The sequence below is a fragment of the Numenius arquata genome, unplaced genomic scaffold, assembly GCF_964106895.1.
Source record: "Numenius arquata unplaced genomic scaffold, bNumArq3.hap1.1 HAP1_SCAFFOLD_51, whole genome shotgun sequence".
NCBI classification, from domain to species: Eukaryota; Metazoa; Chordata; class Aves; order Charadriiformes; family Scolopacidae; genus Numenius; species Numenius arquata.
The window spans coordinates 636331-657882 of record NW_027415430.1 but is presented as its reverse complement, the minus strand read 5'-3'; the positions used below and the strand labels follow the sequence as shown (position 1 = coordinate 657882).

The 21552-nt window shown below is 51.7% G+C and overlaps 1 protein-coding gene across 1 annotated transcript; it reads right to left on the bottom strand.

Annotated features, from left to right (window-relative positions):
* Positions 1-11022: 11022 nt before the first annotated feature.
* Positions 11023-11868, bottom strand: LOC141478701 (olfactory receptor 14J1-like; the record flags this gene model as incomplete). The annotated part of the gene is made up of 1 exon (XM_074167686.1): positions 11023-11868. A coding segment is annotated over one exon (846 nt), but the record flags the coding sequence as incomplete, so codon positions are not given.
* Between the last annotated feature and the right edge of the window lie 9684 nt (positions 11869-21552).

The following is a 21552-nucleotide window of genomic DNA, read 5'->3' as shown; positions in this document are numbered from 1 at the left end:
TTCCTGATACAGGCCGTTGGCCTTCTTGGCCACCTGGGCACACTGCTGGCTCATGTTAAGTTGGCTGTCCACCAACATCCCCAGGTCCTTTTCTGCTGGGCAGTTTTCCAGCCACTCTTCCCCAAGCCTGTAGCACTGCCTGGGGTTGTTTATTATGAAAGAAAAGCAAGCCCATGGCTCCACAGGGTTGTTGAATTGTTAGAAATCACGGAAGTGCTTGAGAACTCTCCCGCAGGAATTAGGGCTTCTCCCTCCAAGAAAAGTAGCAGGATCAATAGCCCAACTGAAGTGCATCTACACTAATGCCCACATCAACGGGGCAACAAACAGGAGTTGGAAGCTCTTATGCAGATGGAAGACTACAACATCGTCGCCATAACGGAAAGGTGGTGGGATGACTCACACGACTGGGGTGCTGCAAGGGATGGCTATAAACCCTACAGAAGGGACAGGCAAAGAAGGAGAGGCGGTGGGGTGTCCCTGGATGTTAGGGAGTGTTTTAACTGTCTAGAGCTTGACGATGGTGATGAAAAGGTCGAGTGTTTATGGGTAAGAATGAGGGGAAAGGCCAACAAGGCAGGTATCACGGTGGGAGTCTGTTATAGACCACCCAACCAGGATCGAGAGGCAGACTAAATAGTCTGTCAGCAGCTGGGAGAAGTCTCACAATCGCTGGCCCTTGTTCTCGTGGATGACTTCAACGTGCCAAATGTTGGCTGTAAAGACAATAGAGCGGAGAGAAAACAGTCTTGCAGGTTCCTGGAGTGTGTGGAAGAGGCCTTCCTGACACACTTGATGAGTGATCCAACTAGGTAGGAAAGGCGCCCCACTGGACCTGTTGTTTTCCAGTAGAGAAGGACTTGTGGGTGACCTGGTGGTTGGCAGCCGTCTTGGAGGCAGCAATCATGAAATGATAGAGTTTTTATTTCTGGGAGAAATAAGGAGGGGGGTTAGAAAAACCTCTCCCTTTGACTTCTGGAGGGCAGATTTGGTATGTTTAAAGACCTGGTTGTCCTTGGATGGCTCTCTTGATGTGCAAAAGAGGCCCAGGAAGGATGGCAATTCTTCAGAAAGGAAATCTTAAAGGCACAGGAGCAGGCCATCACCACATGCCAAAAGACGAACCGGCAGGGAAGAAGACTGGCCTGGCCAAACAGAGAGCTTTGTCTGGAACTCAGGAAAAAAACCAGAATTTATGACCTTTGGAAGAAGGGGCGAGCAACTCCAGAGGACTACAAGGATGTCGTAAGGTTATGCAGGGCAAAAAGTAGAATGGCCAAAACCCAACTGGAACTTAACCTGGATATTGCCTTAAAAGACAGTTTAAAAGTTTCTATAAATACATTAGGAACTAAAAGAGGGCTAAGGACAATCTCCATCCTTTATTGGATGCAGGGGGAAACATGGTGCCCAAGGATGAGAAAAGGCTGAGGTACTTAATGCCTTCTTGGCCTCAGTAAGACCAGTTGTCCTCCAGGTACCCAGACCCCTGGGCTGCAAGGCAGGTAAGGGGAGCAGAGTGAAGCCCCCATAATCCAAGGGGAAACAGTTAGTGACCAGCTACAGCCCTTAGAGGCACACGAGTGTATGGCTCTGGATGGGATCCACCCAAGGGTAGTGTGGGAGCTGGTGGAAGTGCTCACTGAGTCACTGTCCATCATGTATCAGCAGTCCTGGCTGAACGGGGAGGTCCCAGTTGACCAGAGGGAAGCAAATGTGGTGCCCATCTACAAGAAGAGCAACAAGGAAGATCCGGGGAACTCCAGGCCTGTCAGTCTGACCTCAGTGCCTGGGAATGTTATGGAGAAGACCATCCTGAGTGCCATCAAGCTGCATGGAAAGGACAACCAGGCCCAGTCAGCATGGGTTTGTGAAAGGCAGGTCCTGCTTGACAAACCTGATCTCCTTCTATGACAAGGAAACCCGCTTGGTGGATGAGGGAAAGGCTGTGGATGTTGTCTACCTGGATTTTAGTAAGGCCTTTGACACCATCTCCCACAGCATTCTCCTGAAGGAACTGGTGCTTATGGCTTGGATAGGTGTATGCTTTGCTGGGAAAAAACCTGGCTGGAGGGTGTGGCCCAGAGAGTGGTGGTGAATGGAGTTCAATCCAGTTGGTGGCTGGTCACGAGTGGTGTTCCCCAGGGCTTGGTACTGGGGCCAGTTCACTTTAATATCCTTATCAGTGATATGGATAAAAGGATCAACTGCACCCTCAGTAAGGTTGCAGATGACACCAAGTTGGGTGGAAGTGTTGATCTGCTGGAGGTTAGGCTGTCTATACAGAAGGATCTGGACAGGCTGGATCTATGGGCTGAGGCCAATGGTATGAGGTTCAACAAGGCCAAGTCCCAAGTCCTGCACTTGGGTCACAGCAACCCCATGGACGCCACAAGAGGCAGGAAGAGTGGCTGGAGCTGCCCCACGGAAAAGGACCTGGGGGTGTTTGTCGACAGCCGGCTGGATATGAGCCAGCAGTGTGCCAAGGTGGCCAAGGAGGCCAACAGCATCCCTGCCTGTATCAGGAACAGTGTGGCCAGCAGGACTAGGGAAGTGATTGTCTCTCCTGTGCTCAGAACTGGTGAGGCCCCATCTTGAGTGCTATGTCCAGGTTTGGGCTCCTCACTACGAGAAAGACGTGGAGGTCCTGGAGCATTCCCAAAGATCAACAAAGCTGATGAGGGGTCTGGAGAACAAGTCTTGTGAGGAGCGGCTGAGGGAACTGGGGTTGTTCAGCCTGGAGAAAAGGAGGCTGAGCACCTTGTCACTCTCTACAACTACTGAAAGGAGGTTATAACGAGGTTGGTGTTAGTCTCCCTTCCCAAGTAAGTAGTGTTAGGACACGAGGAAAAGGCTGCAAGTTACACGAGGGGAGATATAGATTGCATATTAGAAAAAATGTCTTCACTGAAGAGTTTGTCAAGCGCTGGAACAGGCTGCCCAGGGAAGTGGCTGAGACACCATCCCTGGAGGTGTTTATAAGATGTGTAGATGGGGCACATAGGGATGTAGTTTAGGTGTGGACATGGGAGCGTGAGGGACTCAATGACCGTAAAGGTCCTTTCCATCCTAAATGATTCTATGAGTCTACGATTCTTTTGAATCTTGGGACTTTGTTTCATCCTCGCCCCTTCTTTGGGAGGCCAGGAGGTGTCACAGAATTTTCCTGCCCTGGGCACTGCTCACCCCCACATCCCACTGCCCCCAGGAAGAGCCCTGAGCCACAAGTGAGGGGCAGGATCTGCCTTGCCAGGGCCTGGGGGTGAGGGCTTGGCCTTTCTGCTTCCTCAGACAAAGCCAGGCTTTCCTCAGCATTACAGCCACCTGCACTCTGCCTTTGCCTACCTGCAATCACAGCCTCCAATTATCTGCTCTAACGAGTCCCCAGGGAGCCTTTGTCAGTAACTGCCCTCAGTGGGGCTCCTTAAGGCTTCCAGGAAGTTTGGGTTGTGCTTCTGATTTCTTGAGCACTTTCTTCAATCTTCTCTCAGTATCTGAGGTTCATGGACTCAGCAGCAAATACCCCATGGGGCTCCTTGGAAACAGAAAGCCTTAACAAGGAATTTATCTCTTTGCAATTTCCTTCAAGACTTAAAGCCTTGTACAGCTACCTGGGGAGGTTTTGTGGTGTAGTTAATGACAATTTTTTCAAAGTGCATCTAATGAAAATGCTTTCTTGATTGTAAAGGATGTATTTTATGAGTGTTCAGTTTACAGAGGAGGTGATGGAAGCATTCTCCAAGGGATACTGAGGCCGAGTGTCTCCTCAGGAGGTCTGGCCAGGTCAGGAAAAGCAGTCCCGTGATGTCCATCCCTGTATGGACAGCTTTGCTCCTCACCTCCCCAACCCCACCAGGTCTGACCTCGCCCACCTGGGACTGACATCACTGTTCCTTGCATCAGACTTCTCCACTCCAGTCTGGATGTGACAGCTCCATTGCACCATCTCCCACCTGCTCTCCTCAGAGACCTGGCTGCTCACAGCCACAGGGGAATTCTGCCTGTTCTTCAGAAAAGAAAAGTAAAGCACAGTCAGTTTTCATAAACAAGAAAACACTGTGTAATCATACGCAAAGTACAAACTGCCTCTAATGAGGTTGCCTTTCTACAAGGGATAATCTTAGGAGAAATAGTTGAGGTAGGTAGATACACAAAGATAGATATAAACATAATGAAAGAGCTGGCTGAGGAGACAATGAGACTACTGAGAGACAGGCAAGGTTTTACTCCCTGAGGGTGAAAGAGCAGCAGAGGTGAGAGGTACCTGGATGAACAAAGAGTAAAGGGAGGAGAAAACTGGAGAATGATGGAGAGGGCCTTTTCCTAGACAGTCTGCATCTGAAAAGACGACTTTGCAAATGACCATTGTATCAGGACAAGTGTAGAGTATAGGAAAGATTAAAGACACAAAATACACCATATAACAGACAAAATAGTTGTAGTGAAGTCACAAGGGAAGACTGAGATTTCTTTGGAATATCACCTCTGGAAGGTGACAGGCTTGGCAGAGCTCTCTTGTGAGTGAGGACAAGCCAATGTTGCCCCCACCTTTGAAAGAGGCCCAGCCCAGGGACCCACAGGCTGTACAAGCTCCCTGGGGTGATTAGTGTGCCATCAATGAGAGTCCTCTTGGGTGACATTTCTGGGCACTGGAAAGAGAAAAAAGTGTCCAAAAGCAGTCAGCATGGATTTTCCAAGGGTAAATCAAGCCTCAGTGAGGAAGTGGTGACAGCAGGGAAAGCTCTCGGGTTTCCTGTGTCCATGGAAGACAGTCAGATGTTGGTACAGTCAGACCAGCTGCATGTTTCTTGTCCTGCTCCAGGCAGGGTTGCTCAGATGCAGGGCTACTTGACAGGTATCTCCAAACAGCCCAGATCATTTCCTTTGCTTAACCGTTCATTCCCATTGCACTATTTTCCCACGTCTCAAGTCCCACTCTTTAACCAACTTCATCCTCTCCCTTGCAAAAAGTCAACCCCTTTTCACCATTTCCCCACTGGCGCTGCCTTTCCTCACTTTGCTCCCACCTTTGGTGTTTCTGAGATGGTATCCCAGTGCTTTCTACTTTGATTAGCAACTCCATTACACCAGTACTGTCTTCTTATCTGTAGCGTCCTGCAGCTTCTACAATGATGCTCTTGCTAGAGGCACCCTGACTCAGGATGAACATCAGCACCTGCTGGTGGCAGGTGGGATGCACCTATCCCAGAGGGGGAAAAGAATTTTGGGGCAGGAGTTAGCAGGGCTCATTGACAGGGCTTTAAATTTGATATGAGGGGGGAAGGGGAGATAACTGGGCCTGTCAGGATTAAACCCAAGGGAAGCACGCCAGGGCTTGAAGGATGCTGGACTAGTGAGGACTCTCGCTCTGCCATTTCATTTGAGCAAAGGGATAGACGTTTAGAAATTTCTGATTGCGAACAATGGGAAAACCCTCTCCCGAAAGGGGAGAAGGGTACTAGGCCAGGAGTTAACAAAGCTCATGGACAGAGCTTTAAACTAGAAGTGAAGGGGGAAGGGGATAAAACCAGGCCCACTGGTAATGAGCCTGGGGGTAAAGGGGCAAGGATGGGGGTGAAATGGGGAGCCCAGCTCAAGTGCATCTACGCTAATGCACGTAGGATGGGCAACAAACAGGATGAGTTGGAAGCCATTGTGCAGCAGGACAGCTATGACATAGTTGCCATCACAGAAACGCAGTGGGACGACGGTCACGACTGGAATGCTGCGATGAGTGGCTATAAGCTCCTCAGAAGGAATAGGCAAGGAAGGAGAGACGGGGGTGTGGCTCTGTACATTTGGGAGTGTTTGACTGTATAGAGCTTGATTCCGGTGACGATGAAGTTGAGTGTTTATGGGTAAGGATGAAGGGGAAGGCTAACAAGGGGGATTTTATGCTGGGAGTCTGTTATAGACCACCCAACCAGGATGAGCAGGTTGATGAAGTGTTCTGTAAGCGGCCGGCTGAAGTCTCGCAATCACCAGCCCTTGTTCTGGTTGGGGACTTCAACCTACCAGATATATGCCAGCAATACAACCCATCAGAGAGCAGGCAGTCTAGGAGGTTCCTTGAGTGTATGGAAGATAACTTCCTGACACAACTGGTAGGAGAGCCTACCAGGGGAGGCACCTCGCTAGACCTACTTTTCACAAACAAAGAAGGACTACTGGGAGATGTGGAGGTCGGAGGACGTCTTGGTCCTAGCAATGATGAAATGGTCAAGTTTTCAATTCTTAGTGAGGTAAGGAAGGGGTTGAGCAAAACCTCCGCCTTGGACTTCCGGAGGGCGGACTTTAGCCTGTTCAGAGCCCTGGTTGGGAGGGTCCCTTGGGAGAGAATCCTGCAGGGAAAAGGGGTCCAGGAGGGCTGGATGCTCTTCAAGAAGGAAAATCCTAAAGGCCCAGGAGCAGGCTGTCCCCATGAGGCACAAAATTAAAGGGTGGGGAAAATGGCCAGTCTGGTTGAACAAAGAGCTTTTGATGGGACTTAGGAAAAAAAGGAGGGTTTACCACCTTTGGATAAAGGGACAGGCAACTTAGGAGGAGTACAGAGATCTTGTTAGGTTACACAGAGAAAAAATTAGGAAGGCAAAAGCCCAGCTGGAACTCAACCTGGCCATTAATATAAGGGACAACAAAAAAAGTTTTTATAAATACGTCGACAAAAAGAGAGTCAGGGAGAATCTCCATCCCTTCCTGGATGCGGGGGGAAAAATTGCGACCAAGGATGAGGAGAAGGCTGAGCTACTTAATGCCTTCTTTACCTCTGTCTTCAATAGTCGGACCAGCTACACCCATAACATGAGCCAGCAGTGTGCCCAGGTGGCCAAGAAGGCCAACGGCATCCTGGCCTGTATCAGGAACAGCGTGGCCAGCAGGAGCAGGGAAGTGATGGTGCCTCTGTACTCGGCACTGGTGAGGCCTCACCTCGAGTGCTGTGTTCAGTTCTGGGCCCCTCACTACAGGAAGGACATTGAGCTGCTGGAGCGTGTCCAGAGGAGAGCCACCAATCTGGTGAGGGGTCTAGAGAACAAGTCATACGAGGAGAGGCTGAGGGAACTGGGCATGTTTAGTTTGGAGAAGAGGAGGTTGAGGGGGGACCTCATTGCCCTCTACAACTCCCTGAAAGGAGGGTGTAGAGAGGTGGCTCTTGGCCTCTTCTCCCAAGGGAATAATGGCAGGAGCAGAGGAAATGGTCTGAAGTTGGGGCAGGGGAGGTTTAGGTTAGATATTAGGAAGAATTACTTGACTGAGAGAGTGGTCAGGCCCTGGAACAGCCTGCCCAGGGAGGTGGTGGAGTCACCATCCCTGGAGGAATTTAAGAAATGTGTATATGTGGCACTTCAGGGCATGCTCTAGTGCCCGAGATTGCTGGGTTGGGTTTTTTTTTGCGTGTGTATGGTTGGACTCGATGATCTCAAAGGTCCCTTCCAACCATGAAGATTCTGTGATTCTGTGAAAGAGACACAGTGAAAGAAATGCTCTCTTTGAACAGCTCCAACTGCACTAATCCCAAAACGTCAGGGTTTCAGGAGCATCTTCAAGTAGACTCTTCAACATCTAGATCTGCTCATTTTTCATTGTCTGTGGGGTAAATTACATGTGACCCCACTGTCGTGAAGGCAGGGGTGAGAGTGATCTGCTCCAGTGTTGGACATCATGGGTGCAATTGCCCAGGTTTCCCTTCAAGTCAAAGGAGAGAAAGAAATCCGTTGTCTCCACTGAGATGCCCTGGCCTATCCTGTCTGTCCACCAGCTCCTGCTCCAGAAAGGCTCCCGTAGCTCCTGGGTCACATTTCCCAGTCCCTTGTGGAGGCTTCAGCTACTCCTATACAAATATACATTTATGCAGCCATTTCCAAAAACACATTTCGTTCCAACCCTTGGAATGGAGAAGCTGTGCTCTGAGGACATGTTTATTTGAATACATTTCATGTCTATATCTCATATCTAAAGGGACCTGGGAGCAATGAAGTTTGGATAAGTTGGATAGATCCTGCTTTTCTCTCTTTGCTGTCAATTGATGGCCCCACCTGCTGGCACCTCCCTCATATCGTCCCTTTTTCTGAGATGGCCAAATCTTGATGGGGCGTATAAAAGCATAACACCATGGCCCTCCAAGGGCCAGACCGTAACCGATGTACATATTCCGAGTTCATCCAGTAACCTTCTCTTTCAGGCACCGTGAAACGCAGTCCAAGAGAGCATGCTCTAGGACACATTTCTCATCTGAAGTGAGGCTCAGCGGCCTTTAGCTCCCCAGCTCAGTGTCTGGGCCGTTTTGAAGGATCCAGACCATGTTTACTTTTGGCCAGATGTTAGGGAGTCCTGCCAGTCTCCATGACCATTAAAGTAAAAAAGCACAGACTCTTGCTCCATGTTTCTGTTCCCCTGGCTGAGGGATTTGATGCATGTCTGGGCTGTAGCACCTCGGGTGTAGCTCCAGGCCAAGCTTGGACTTGTCTTAAATGAAACCTGGGTACCGAGAGTCAAAGACCTTCTGTGTGCAAAGGCTTTGCTTCAGGGCAGAGCCATGGCCAAGTGGATGGCACCTGGAAACTTAAAGCTGAAAGTGGATGCCAGGACAGTGAGCAAACCCTGCTGTCTCCAAGAACAGAGAGAAACAGGGCTGGGAAGGGCAGCCCTGGCAAGAAAGAGGGTTTTTGTCAGTGGTGTCTCTGTAGCCCCAAGGGCCTTTTACGAAGGTGAAGATGATCTCCATGAACGACAAGGTCCTGCTGGCAGATGAAAATTTTTTCTCTGTTCCTTGGCTGTATTATCAAGGGGGTGAGTAAATGGTGGGGAAGGGAAAAAGCGGCAGTTTGAGACCTCCTAAGGTGCCTTCCAGGATGAGTGATGATTGTGCATTTCCTTCCACCAGGGATCTTCCCTTGATGGTGTCAGGGAGAGCACTCAGGTTCTCCATGACCACAGAAGTGAGCAGCCATAGATTTGGGTCGCTCATCTGCAACGGTTTTTTCCTATTCAAGTCAGTGACTCAAGGCTGGTTGGCAGGTGACCCTGAACAGGCGTCATCGTATCCTGAGCTGAAGTTTTGCTTTTCCTTTTGTCTCTTTCCTCCTCCCAGGTTCTTCTCCTTGACCGTCCTCAGAGATTCCTCCACAAACAGCCCAACTCTGCTCTTTCCTCACTGGCTCTGCCTTTGCATGTTTTGTGCTTGTATTGTGTTTTTAAAAGGGTTATTGTGCTGATTCCAATATTGGTCAGTAAAAAACTAGCAACTCCTTTAATTAGACAGCGTATCCTGACACTGCTCTTGCTGTTATCTTGTGTTGGTGGATCACTGTAACCACGGTGAGGTGTCTGTATGCCAACATTAAAAACTGACAAAAGGGAGCTTCAGTCCAGAGGGACTTTAGAAACTTCTGGGATTGGGACAACAGAATTATAGAATGGAAACATTTGGAAAGGGCCTTTGGAGATGATCCTGGCAACCTCCCTACTAAAGCAGGGTCACCCAGAGCAGGCTGGACAGGAATGCATCCAGGTTTGGAATATCTCCAGAGAACGAGACTCCAAAATGTCTCTGGACAGCCTGTTGCAGGGCTCTAGAACCCTCAAAGTAAGAAGTTTTTCCTCACGTTGAGATGGAATTTCCCGTGTTCCAGCCTTTGTCCATTGCCCCTTGTACTGTCCCTGGGCACCACTGAAAAGAGTCTGGCCCCATCCTCTTGAAAACCCGCCCTTTAGATACTGGTAAGCATTGGTGAGATCCCCTCAGTCTTTCCTCACCGAAGAGGTGCACATTTCCCTTGAGCATGTTTGTAGCCTCCGCTGGACTGTCTCCAGTAGTTCCCTGTCCTTCTTGAACTGGAGAGCGCAGACCTGGATGCAGTACTCCAGATGTGGCGTCACCAGGGCAGAGGAGAGGGGGAAGATGACCTCCCTCGACCTGCTGGCCATGCACCACAGGAGACCGTTGGCCTTCTTGACCACAAGGGCACATGGCTGGCTCATGGGCAACTTGTTGTCCACCAGGACTCCCAGGTCTCTCTCTGCAGAGCTTCTTTCCAGCAGGTAAACCAACCTCTAACTTGTACCATTGCATGAAACAGACACCTCTTAAGTTTTACAAGGAGAAGTGGCCAGTGCTGCATCAGTGGGGAGAAAAAACCCCATATATCAGGGAACCTCACCAAGGGAGCAGTGACCCTGACAAGAATGACTTGGGCACTGTGAAGGACACCATACGAGCCAGTGGTTCATGCTCACCATGAACAAGGCCAGCTGCAAAGGGGCATTCATTAGGAGGAGCGTAGCCACCCCAGACATCTGGAGTTTTCATCCCCCTCCAGTGAGCTGTGGTGTGGCCACACATGGACATGCGTGTCCCTCTGTGAGAATTCCTGCTGTAGAGAGGTGGGGAGGAACTGGAGAGTGCCCAGAGGAGGTCTGCACTTCTCTTGTACTCAAGGCCCCAAACCCCATCTTTGTCGACCTCTTCAAGCCCAACACAACCCAAGGAACACGCTCGACTCAGGAGGACCACCATGCTCTCCAGACCGCTCCAGATTCCCCTCCGAGACGCTGGGTGTCCTTAATGTCACCTGTGTGAAAGCCCTGAGTACATCCCTCAGATCCACTCACCATCTTATCTGTCACCAGACACCAACTGGTGACTTCTAAACCCAGTTTTACATTTCTAAAACGTCAGAGCTTTTCATTCCTGAACACATGGAGGAAGAGGATCTCTAGAGGTGTGCTTCTCAGGCCTGTTGGGAGATAGATCCCGGTATGAAAGCAGGACACTGCGGAGATCCCCTTTTATTACAGAGATGCTGTGTAAGAGGCCAGCTCTGAGCCACTGTTAAACACACTTTTATAAGGGAAGCAGGTGACACAAAGAAGGTACATGTCTCAGGTGCAGGGATGCAAATACAAACATTTCTGTAGAACTAAAATAAACGTGAACACAAATAACAACAGCAATCATGATAACTAAAATGCTTTGAAATAAAAAATTAAAAAAAAAAAAAAGGACGTAATCAGATAGTGTGGGAGTCATTGGTGGGGAGAGGTGGCAAATTTGTCACTCTTGGAGAAGGTCCATGAAATCAGCCTCCTAATGGCATCCTTGAGCTCTTTGTTTCTCATGCTGTAGATGAGGGGGTTCACAGCTGGAGGAAGCACTGAGTACAGAACAGTCACCACCAGATCCAGGGATGGGGAGGAAATGGAGGGGGGCTTCAGGTAGGCAAATGTGCCAGTGCTGACAAAGAGGGAGACCACGGCCAGGTGAGGGAGGCACGTGGAAAAGGCTTTGTGCCGTCCCTGCTCAGAGGGGATCCTCAGCACGGCCCTGAAGATCTGCACATAGGACACCACAATGAAAACAAAACACCCAAATGCTAAACAGGCACTGACCACAACAAGCCCAAGTTCCCTGAGGTAGGAGTGTGAGCAGGAGAGCTTGAGGATCTGGGGGATTTCACAGAAGAACTGGTCCAGGACATTGCCCTGGCAGAGGGGTAGGGAAAATGTATTGGCCGTGTGCAGGAGAGCATTGAGAAACCCACTGCCCCAGGCAGCTGCTGCCATGTGGACACAAGCTCTGCTGCCCAGGAGGGTCCCGTAGTGCAGGGGTTGGCAGATGGCAACGTAGCGGTCGTAGGCCATGACAGTGAGAAGACAATACTCTGCTGTGATAAAGAAGAAAAAGAACAAGACCTGGGCCACACATCCCCAGTAGGAGATGGCCCTGGATTCCCAGAAGGAAACTGCAAGAGATTTGGGGACAGTGGTGGAGATGGAGCCCAGGTCAAGAACGGAGAGGTTGAGGAGGAAGAAGTACATGGGGGTGTGGAGGCGGTGGTCACAGGCGATGGCGGTGATGATGAGTGCGTTTCCCAGGAGGGCAGCCAGGTAGATGCCCAGGAAGAGCCAGAAGTGCAAGCGCTGCAGCTCCTTCTTGTTTTCAAATGCCAGGAGGAGGAACTGGGTGATGGAGCTGCTGTTGGACATTTTCTTTCAGCAGGCTTGGAGACCTGTCCATGGAAGGAAAGAGAGTGAGAAGACAGGGCAGAATTCTCAGAAAAAAAAAGTTTTCAATTTCTCTTAGAGACCCACCCAACTGGCTTTTCCATTTCAAGGAGACCTTTAGTACTTCCATTTTGCACACTCTGGTGGGTGCTGGCTGACGATCCATCAGGGAGCTGTGAGCGCTGCGGGATTCACTCCTGCCCTACAGCAATAGTTAAACAGGAACTCGGGGCGATCTCTGATTAAATCCACTCCTGGCATCAAAGGGCTTTTCAGCTTTGTCACTCCCAATTCACCCGACGGCAGAGCAGAGCTGGTCGGACTTTTTTTGTTTGATCTGTTTCAGTTTTCCCCACCACACCCGAGGAGTGTTTTTAAGGCAGAAATCTTTGGCATTTCTGATATGCCCCGAGCAAAACCTTGTGTGTCCTAAGAGCCAAGGGGACTGTCCCTCCGTGCAGAGCGAGGACAGCCCGTCTGTCCATCGGGATTGCTCTCAGCGACACTGGGCTGGTACCACTTTGAGATGGAGAAAGATTGATCACACCAGATATTCCCCTGAGAAGAAATGGACACTGCTGAGAGAAGAAGAGCCAAATTTACGAGTGGAGGTCTCCCAACCCCCCACCCCATCTCACTGGACCCGAGAAGGATCTCAGCTCTCCCCTCCCAGTCGGGGACACAGAGGGCTCATTGCAGCTGCCTACATTCAGCCCTCCAGCAGGACTGACATGGCCTTGCCACTGTCACGTCTATTCCGTGGGGTTCCTAGAAAACACAGAGATGCCGTGGGAAAGCTGTGCCCTTCTGGAGGGCAGCGTGGCACCCAACAGGACCCTCCAAGGAAAGAGTCCACTGTCCTATAGATGAGGAGTTTTGATGGGAGGGTCGACTTACCCTCAGCCCCACACAGTGCAGTCCCCAGAGACCCAGATATTCAGCAATTTGGATGCTTTTCCTCCATGGATAAACCTGGATGACAGGATGCAGCACCAGCATTCAGCTGCACCTGAATCCTCACCCCCCACCACAGCCAAAAGAAGGGGAAGAACAAGGGCAGCAGGGGCAAGAGGGGAACAGGCCAAAGTTCTCTTGCCAAGAGAGGCAGGACAGGGAGACACAGTCAGACACGCGAGCATTTCTCCTCTTTGGTGCTTGGGCTGCTGGGAGGGAGACTCAGGACTAAGCCCCCAAGATATGAAGGGGTTGGGGACTCTACTGTGTGGGAGAGGGAAGTTGCTGCAGGGAAGGCATCTGCGCTGCAGGGGATGGCAGGGAGGTGCTGGAATCCCCCCTCCCATCACCCTTCCTGTAGCAGCTCCCTCTCACTCCCTGCCCATGCCTCTGCTGCCTGCACTGTCGCTGCTGGGGGCTGTTTCTCTGCCCCCAGGTCTCCTCCCTTTCAGTGCTCAGAGACTCCATCCCAGCTGCTGAGGGCTCAGCTCTGCCCTGCAGACACCTTCTGCAGCAGGGAATGGCCCAGGGGCATCTCTGGGTGTGCACGGGCTAAAGGAGCAGCTCGGACAAGTGCTAACAAAAACTGGGGTCTCATTGCCTTCATGGGAATGGAGATGTAAATTCAGATCTCCCACTGCCCATCTAACCAACCAAGAGTGGAAAATTCAAAGCACAGATTCCATTTCTTTTGGCTAAATGCTGCCTCTGTGTCCTTCTTCAAAAGGACCCTCTGCAAATGTCCTGGGGGTGATGTGGAGCTGTGAGCAAACCTGACCCACGCAGCATCCTCTCGACTGCAGAAGGACCCTGCCATGCCCAGACTGGGGTCACCCCTTCCCTCCACAGCTTCTCCCCACACTGCCATGGGGAGCTCCCCGGGCAGGCTGAGAGCTGACCCTGGCAGGAGACAGAGTCCCTGCCCCAGCACACAGTTCCCTGGGACACAGGGACCCTGCTCGGAAGGACAGCCCTGGGCACCCCTGGCTGCACGCCCACCTTCACAGCCCTGCAGCCATCCCTGGGAGAAGGCAGACGACACGTCCTGGCACTTTGATGATGTGGTGGGCATCCACTGCTCTCAAGAAAATCCTTCTCAGCACCAACAGATCCCTGAGAGCCTTCCTGACAGATCACATGAGACACGGGCTATGCCAGCTGTAGGAGACTGCTCCAGGAAGCCTCTCTGCATTATACTGCACCAGAGAGAAACATCACGCCCTGTCCCTCTGCCCCTGCAGCAGGGAAGCCCTGCTCCACAAGTTCTCCTTCTCCTCTACACTAGAGAAACTGTGAGAGTTGTACTTACAGATCCCACGGGCTGTGGGTTGTGCAGCTTCTGGATCCCTCCAGCAACTGCAGAGTCAATGCCCTGCAGCCAGAGACTTATTTTGTAAAAGGCTGTGAAGGTTTCTCCCCCAATGAGCTCTCAGCTTTCATCCATTCCTGAATGCTTTTCAGCTCTCCTGGCCTCACAAGTCTCCTCTCAGTGCCTGCAGGCAGTGCCCTCAGCCCTGCTGCGCTTGGCAGAGGAGCTGCTCCTGGGCAGAGCTGTCTCTCTGCCGCGCTGCCCCATGGCCAGGAGCTCCCTCCATCCCAGGAGCCCGGCCCAGCTCAGCAGCAGAGCAACAGCCCAAGGAACAGCCCAAGGCATCACTTCCTCTGCCCCCTCTGGGATCCCCGCAGATGTCCCTGGGGCTCCAGGGGAACCAGCTGTGAAACAGGATGAAGTCAGCCCTGATGTTCTCTCAGGAGATGGGAGAGATTGTGGGAGAGATTCATTTCCAGCAGTGTCATTTCTCCTGTCAGGAGAAGACTTGGGCATGAGAACCATGAGAATCCTAAGAATCACCTTTCCTTATCCTATCGTGAGGCAGCACACCAGGAGGGTGACAGGGCAGGATCTGATTTCTACAAGCTGGGGGGCTGTCTTTGGGTTAGTGTATGAGAGAGTCCTTTTTCATAACATTTGCAGGTGACCTCACAAGGAAGAGAGCAGACACTGCACTGCAGGGCAAGGTTGCCATCCGGAGGGACCTAGACAGGCTGGAGGGATGGACCCATAGGAACTCCAGGAGAGCCAATAGGTCCTGACCTGGAGGTGGACTAAACCCATGCCATGACAGAGACCAGGGACTGCCCAGGTGGGCAGCAGCTGTGCGGAAAAGGCTCTGGTGGCCCTTGGGTTCTATTGGGTAAAACACGAGCCATCAGCAAAGGTGGCCAAGAGCTTCCTGAGCTGCAGGAGCACAGCCAGTCTGCTCAGCACTTGTTACACCTTATCCAGAATACTTCCCTAGGTTTTGACACCACATCGTGCCAGAGAGACCTTGCAAAGTGGAGCCAGGTCAGTGGAGGGACACCAACGTTGACAGAGCTTGTACTGTGAGAAGAGGCTTAGAGAGCTGGGCTTGTTCAGCTTGGAGGAGAGGAGCTCTTGGGGGGAACATGGAGCAGCATCACACAGTTACCAGAAAGACTGAGCCTGAGTCAAATCCATGGTAGAAGAATCAAGGACAAGAGGCAATGGGCTGAGAAAAGGGACGGTCAAGCCAGATAAGGAGGAACTTTTTCCAGCATGAGGATAGTCAAGCACTGGAAGCTGTTTCCCAGAGAGCGTGCAACAGCTCTGTCCTGGAAAGGGATCCAGACATCTTTGAACAAAGCCCTGACTCTTCAGGTCTGACCCTGTTTTCAATGGGAGGTTGGTCAAGACACCCTCCAATTCCCTTTGAGCCTGAATGATGCTGTCCTCCTCCTGTCCTTCCATCTGCAGGCTGAGATATTTCCCCTCTTGGAGCAGACATTCTGAAAAACCACTCCAAATCTGGAAAGACTCTTCAATGCTCCAAATACAGTCAGGTTGGGAGAAAAAAAAAAAAAAACAAAACAAAACCAAAAACAAAACTATGCTGGATTAGTTTTTCACAGGGACAGTTTTAAAGGGTCAAAGTAGATTCAATGCATGAATTCTGACAGTCAAGTTACAAAGAGGGAGGAAAAAAAGTCAACAAAATCTTTGTCAGTAAAGAAAAACTCCCCCAGCCTGTGGGATGTCCTCATTAGTTGGCCCTCTAGGAACTGGGATCCTTGGGCTTCTTGGTCTTAAGTGGGAGCTCAAATCCTGAACTGGAAGGACAACATTGGCTGCAGGTACACACCGTTTTCTTGACACGACTGTGAGCTCAGACCCAGTGGATGGAGTTTCTCACACAGGTCACGGAGGAGGGCAGGATGTCGGGGAGAGGGGCACACGCTTCAGTTTCCCAAATCCCATGAGTTTTCCCAAACCATCCTTCTCTTGACCTCTGGCATCCTATTTTCTCTGGCGGGTCTTCTGTTGATAAAGCATCAGTGATCCTTCCAGTGATTCTGTGATTTCCTTTAGAGTGGCAAAAAATAATAATAATGATGAAAAGAAATGTTAAAGTAACAGTCTACTTCCACAATAGCAAATCTGGACAAAGGCAATTAAATTAGTATTTGCCATATAAGGTATGATATCCCATCCTGAAGTACATATTGAAAGTGGTTCAGATGAAGGGTGGTCTTGCAAAAGTCACCCCTTGTGTCCCCGTGTGGCACAGACGCTGCTGGTTTCCCTCTCCAGAGAGTGGCAGAGGCCGGATCACCTTCTCAGAAGAGGCTCCTTGCCAGGGAGCCACGGCCATGGGGGGAGTTCACCTGGTTCTTACTGGCACTTCACTCAACTGCTATTTGGATACATTTGGTGCTTTTCTGGGATGACTATTCCCGCACAGAGGATCCTAAAAAGACGACTGTTTCTTAAGAGATGGTGAAAAAGGCCCTGTTTGGCCAAGAAAGCCCACCATGTGCTCTGGAGGGAGCGAGGAAGATTATAAAAAGCACTAGGAAAGTCCAAAATGCTCTTCCAAAGGGCGAGTGGCCCTGAGCAGTGGTGATTGGCCACGTGTAAGTCTGTTAGAGAGGGTCAAGCAATGTCAGCGAGAAGCAAGGGGACGGCTGATGGCTTTAGCCAATCCTTACAGCCATGTCTGAAGCCAGCCGTGGGAAGCAGTGGATGTTTGTGGGCAGAGACCCAGGAAGAGGCTTGTCCTGGGACAATGGCAGGAAGGAAGACCCTTCCTCTGCAAACCAGGGGTGATACAGACATTCATCTCTTGTGTGCCTGCCTCAGCCTGGCGGATGGGGAATGCCCACTGCTGGGGGTGGCTGTTCTTAGGAATGCCCCATGGGCTGACAACTTGCTCCTTTCCCCTCCTTCACTGCCCACACTTGGATGGACTTCAGGAAACATCCATGAGCCTGGAGGATGCACAAACCTCCTGGGCTGAGGTCTCAGCGCTGCAGGGGCAGAGGAAGGGTTTGTGAGACACATGGGCGTGCAGGGAGAGAGCAGTGTGGGGGCAGCAGTGAGTGTGCTAAAGGCAGGAAGAAGAAATGAAATATTGGGGGTTGGCTGTTCAGTGCTGGGATGTGGAGCTACAGAGAGGATTCTGGCATGGATTCTCCAGGATTCTGGAGCTTGGAAATCTTGGGGATAAATGAGCAGTAGCAAGGCTTTGGAGGAAACCAGGTGAGATGTGGGGAACTCACTGGCATTGGCAAATCCTCAGACACCCACATTTTGGTGTTGGAAACAAGGAAGCAGGCACAGGCACAGGACAGCGTAGCTGTGGTGGGGATGGCCAAGGGCCTTGGTGGGGCGTTGACACCCCAACAGATCTGAGACCCTTGTTCTCTTGCCTGTGGCTTCTGTCTCTTCCACTGAGACCCAGGAGAGAACACAAGGTCCTTACAGCTCCAGTGCCTCGTTGCCTCCTCAGCCACCCCCCATAAATCCTGGGAGGTGCCCTACTGCTGACCTGCACCTGGCAACACACACTCCCAATCACATTGCCCCCAGGAAGAGCCCTGAACATGCCAAGAGGGAAAGGAGCCCCATCTGTAGGGGATGTGGGTAAGGACGTGGCCTTCCTGCTTGGAAGAGCACATCAAGGGCTTCCACAGTGATCTCTACTTTTAAATTTTCCGTTGTACCAAGTGTCTCCAACTTCCTGCTTCACCAGCCCCCAGGGACAGGACCCTTGTCTGCTCATTCCCTCCGTGGTTTCTTCAGTGATGGACTTCAGCAGGGCCTGCAAACACTCTCAGAAACCTGGAGGTTTGCTGCTGGCTCTTAGTCCTCTAGAGACTTGGTCAGCCTTTAGAGATCTGCAGTTCAGGAACTCGGCACCAGAGGGTTCATTAACATGCAAAACGCCCTGAGGAGCCAAGCCAGGCCATAATTTTCCCTTCGTCTTCAATTCTTCTGTGGTTGATTAGAGAGCTTTCGGGAGTGGAGTCAAAGCGAAAAGATGTCAAGGCGAAGAGGCCAAGTGCATGAAATGCTTGATTTCAACTTGCCAATTCTGCATTAACGCCAAGGAATTTGGGTTACAGGAATGTCTCCAAGTAGAGTCTGCACCATCCAGACCCATGTGGATGGGCTGGCAGAGCCACCCCCAGCAGGGGGATCCCCATCGCCCACGCTGAGGCAGTCAGGATGCAAATATCTGCAGTGCCCACTTGTCACAGGCCTCCAGGCAGAGGGTGACTCATTCCCATGACCCTCGAAGCCTGGATCAGCTCGTTGTGCTTTTGCTGTCTTTCCCTTCATCTGTCAAGCCCATAGGAGCTTTGGCTTTAACATCGTCCCTACGTCCTGGGACAAGGTTTCTCAATTCCTCCTCTGCAGCTTCCCTGCTTCCACCTCCTTTGTGCTGCCTCTTTGTCCTGGAGCTCAGTCAGTTCCAACAAGCAGCCTCCTGAGACGGTGGCTTCTTTTCAAGGGGAGTTGGAGAGATCATTTTTGTGCCTGGAGGAGGCTGTCCTGTAAGGCCTATCAGATTTTCCATCATCCTTCAGCCTTCAGAGCTGCTTCCCATGGCACCACTCGCATCAGTTTCCCAAGTACATCAAAGTCTTCTTCTCTGGAGTCCACCCGTTTTTGCTCTGCTGCTGGCCTTCCTCACTCCTCTTCGGCACCTGGGACCCCACTATTTCCTGGTGACAGCAGCCAAGGCTGACACTGATTTTCACCTCCCTGACCACTCTCTATTTATATTTGTTTTTTGCCAGGACCAGGTCCAGGTGAGCATCACCCTTGTTTGCCCACCTGGCAGCTGTGTTAAGAAGTTGTCCCAAGGTCCTCCAGGCTGCTGGCACCCTGTATCTTTGCCTGGCCAGTGAATGCCAGGGCAACTACTGTTCCCCATAGGAACCTGCTCATTGACTTGGAGACTTCTTCAGGTTGCTGTTAGAAGACTTATTCTGCCTACTGTGCCCGATCAAGTGGAGTATAATGGCCAAGACAGTTTCACCCTTACTGGCTTCTCCTCTCATCCTCACTCACACAAGCTCACTCAACCCTTGAGTAGCTGCCCTGAATTCTGTTAGGCAATGAGGGGCTGAACTTGGGACAAATGCCATTGTAGTCACTGGAGATTGAGTAAATTCGGCTGATGGAAAAGAGAGAGACCTTGCTCTCCCTACAGGACATGACTGCAGTCCATTCATATGAACACCTCTGTGAACTGCCATGAACATCAGGAGTAGGAAAGGTTCCTTTTATTTGGACATCAGCTGTCATTTCACTTGGCTAAAGGATTTCCCACCAGGCTCATGTACGATCCCTGAGATGTTTCCCCGTCTCTATCACCGTCCCCATTAGAGCTTGCAGTTTCCTGCGTGTACCTTGCACCACCTCTGGCAACTGGAATGTTCCCAGGCATTTGCATCTGAACATTTCACTCCCGCCCTCCATCTCCATTACTTAGCGTGGGAGTGGAGAAAAGAGGCTCCCATGCAGGTGCCTATTTTGTGCACAGCTCAACACCTGAGGAAAGAGGAATCCCATCTCCTGTGGGCTTCTAGCAGGCATGGGCGGGCGCTGAGTCTCCGTCAAATGCTAGGAATAGAAACGCAGGATGAGATGCCTCGATTCCCTCAGCTGAATCCCTTCCCTCAGCAGGGGTAAAGGAGATGCCTGTCTGTCCCCGTCTGGCTGTCCTGTCTAATGATGGGCCAAGGAAAGTTGATATTTAGAGCTAACTCTCCCTCTCAGCAGGGAAATGACACTTCTGGAAAGGAGTGTCTCTATCCAGCTGAGAGAGAGAACATCAGGGATTGCATCAGCAGGTTCCCCGGCAGCCCCAGGGACACCTCAAGGGATTTTAGAGGGGGGCAGAAAAGGTACTGCCTTGGGCTGTTGCTCTGCTGCTGAGCTGGGCCGGGCTCCTGGGATGGAGGGAGCTCCTGGCCGTGGGGCAGCGCGGCAGAGAGACAGCTCTGCCCAGGAGCAGCTCCTCTGCCAAGCGCAGCAGGGCTGAGGGCACTGCCTGCAGGCACCGAGGGGAGAGGAGGGAAGCAAGACAGAGGCTAAAGGCAGCCTGGGGTGGGAGGACAGATGAGAGCTCGCCTGGAGAGAAATCTTCACAGCCCTTGACAGGGTAAGTCTCTGGCTGCAGGGCAATGCAGCTGCAGTTCCTGGAAAGACCTCCTAAAGCTGGCACATCCCACAGCCCATGGGATCTGTCAGGAGGACTCTCAGTTTCCCCCGCGTAGAAAAAGGACGTGCTTTGGAGCACGGCTTCCCTGCTGCACCCTCAGCCGGCCAGGGCATGTCGGCTGCCTTCCCCTGGGGGAGGCTGCAGAGTGTGAAGCCGGGTGTGCAGCCAGGAGTACTCAGGGCTGTCCTTCAGAGCAGGGTCTCTGCACCGCAGGGGGCTGTGTGCCAGCGCAGGGACTTTGTCTCTTGCCAGGGTCAACACTCAGTCTGCCCAGGTTGTTCCCACAGCGGTGTGGGGAGAAGCTCTGGGGAGAAGCAGGAGAGGGTCCTTCTGCTGTCAAGACGGTGTTGAGTTGGTCAGGGCTGCTCACAGCTCCAGATCACCCCTACACGCTTCCAAGGGAACTATTTCCTCAGGTTGTGTTTCCAGTTTCTTATCCGGGGGGTGCGGGGAGAGAGGTGGAAAAAGGGATGAATGTGTAAGGATCTCTCAAGTTTGCAGAAGTCACTGTGATTCCTGAGCTGCAACTTTGAGGCATCAGTTGGTCTAAAAGAAGCCTCCTAAGGGGCCTTCAGCCGCTCCTCTGCCCATGGAGAGCACCAGCATCACCTCTGCTGGACCATCAGGGTTGCTCTGACCTGCCCTTTTGCACCTGCGAACAGGAACATGAACCCAGCCCCTGCCCTGCAAACAGGCAGGTGTCTGTAGGGCCAAGGTGAGTGCACAGAGGTTGGGATGGGCTCTGTGAGTGCTGACAGGAAAAAGACACGGCACAGGGAGACACTTCCCAGGAGGAAAATCTCCTGGCAGCAGGGATATGACCAGGGAACGAGAGGAAACTTAAGCCAGAAATGTTGTGGGAGGGAGAATTCCGCAAACGCCGTACGATCCCCTCCAATGCAGACCCCTTCCCCTGAGCAAGCCCCCCCGTGCCTCCTCTCCCACCAAAGCCTCTGCCCTCAGGGCTGTGGGGTCCAAGGCATGAACCACCTCCTCTGCAGCCGGAGCTCCAGCAGAGCCGTGGTGCAGCTCTCCAGCCACGTGCCCCGTTCTCCCTGCGGAGCAG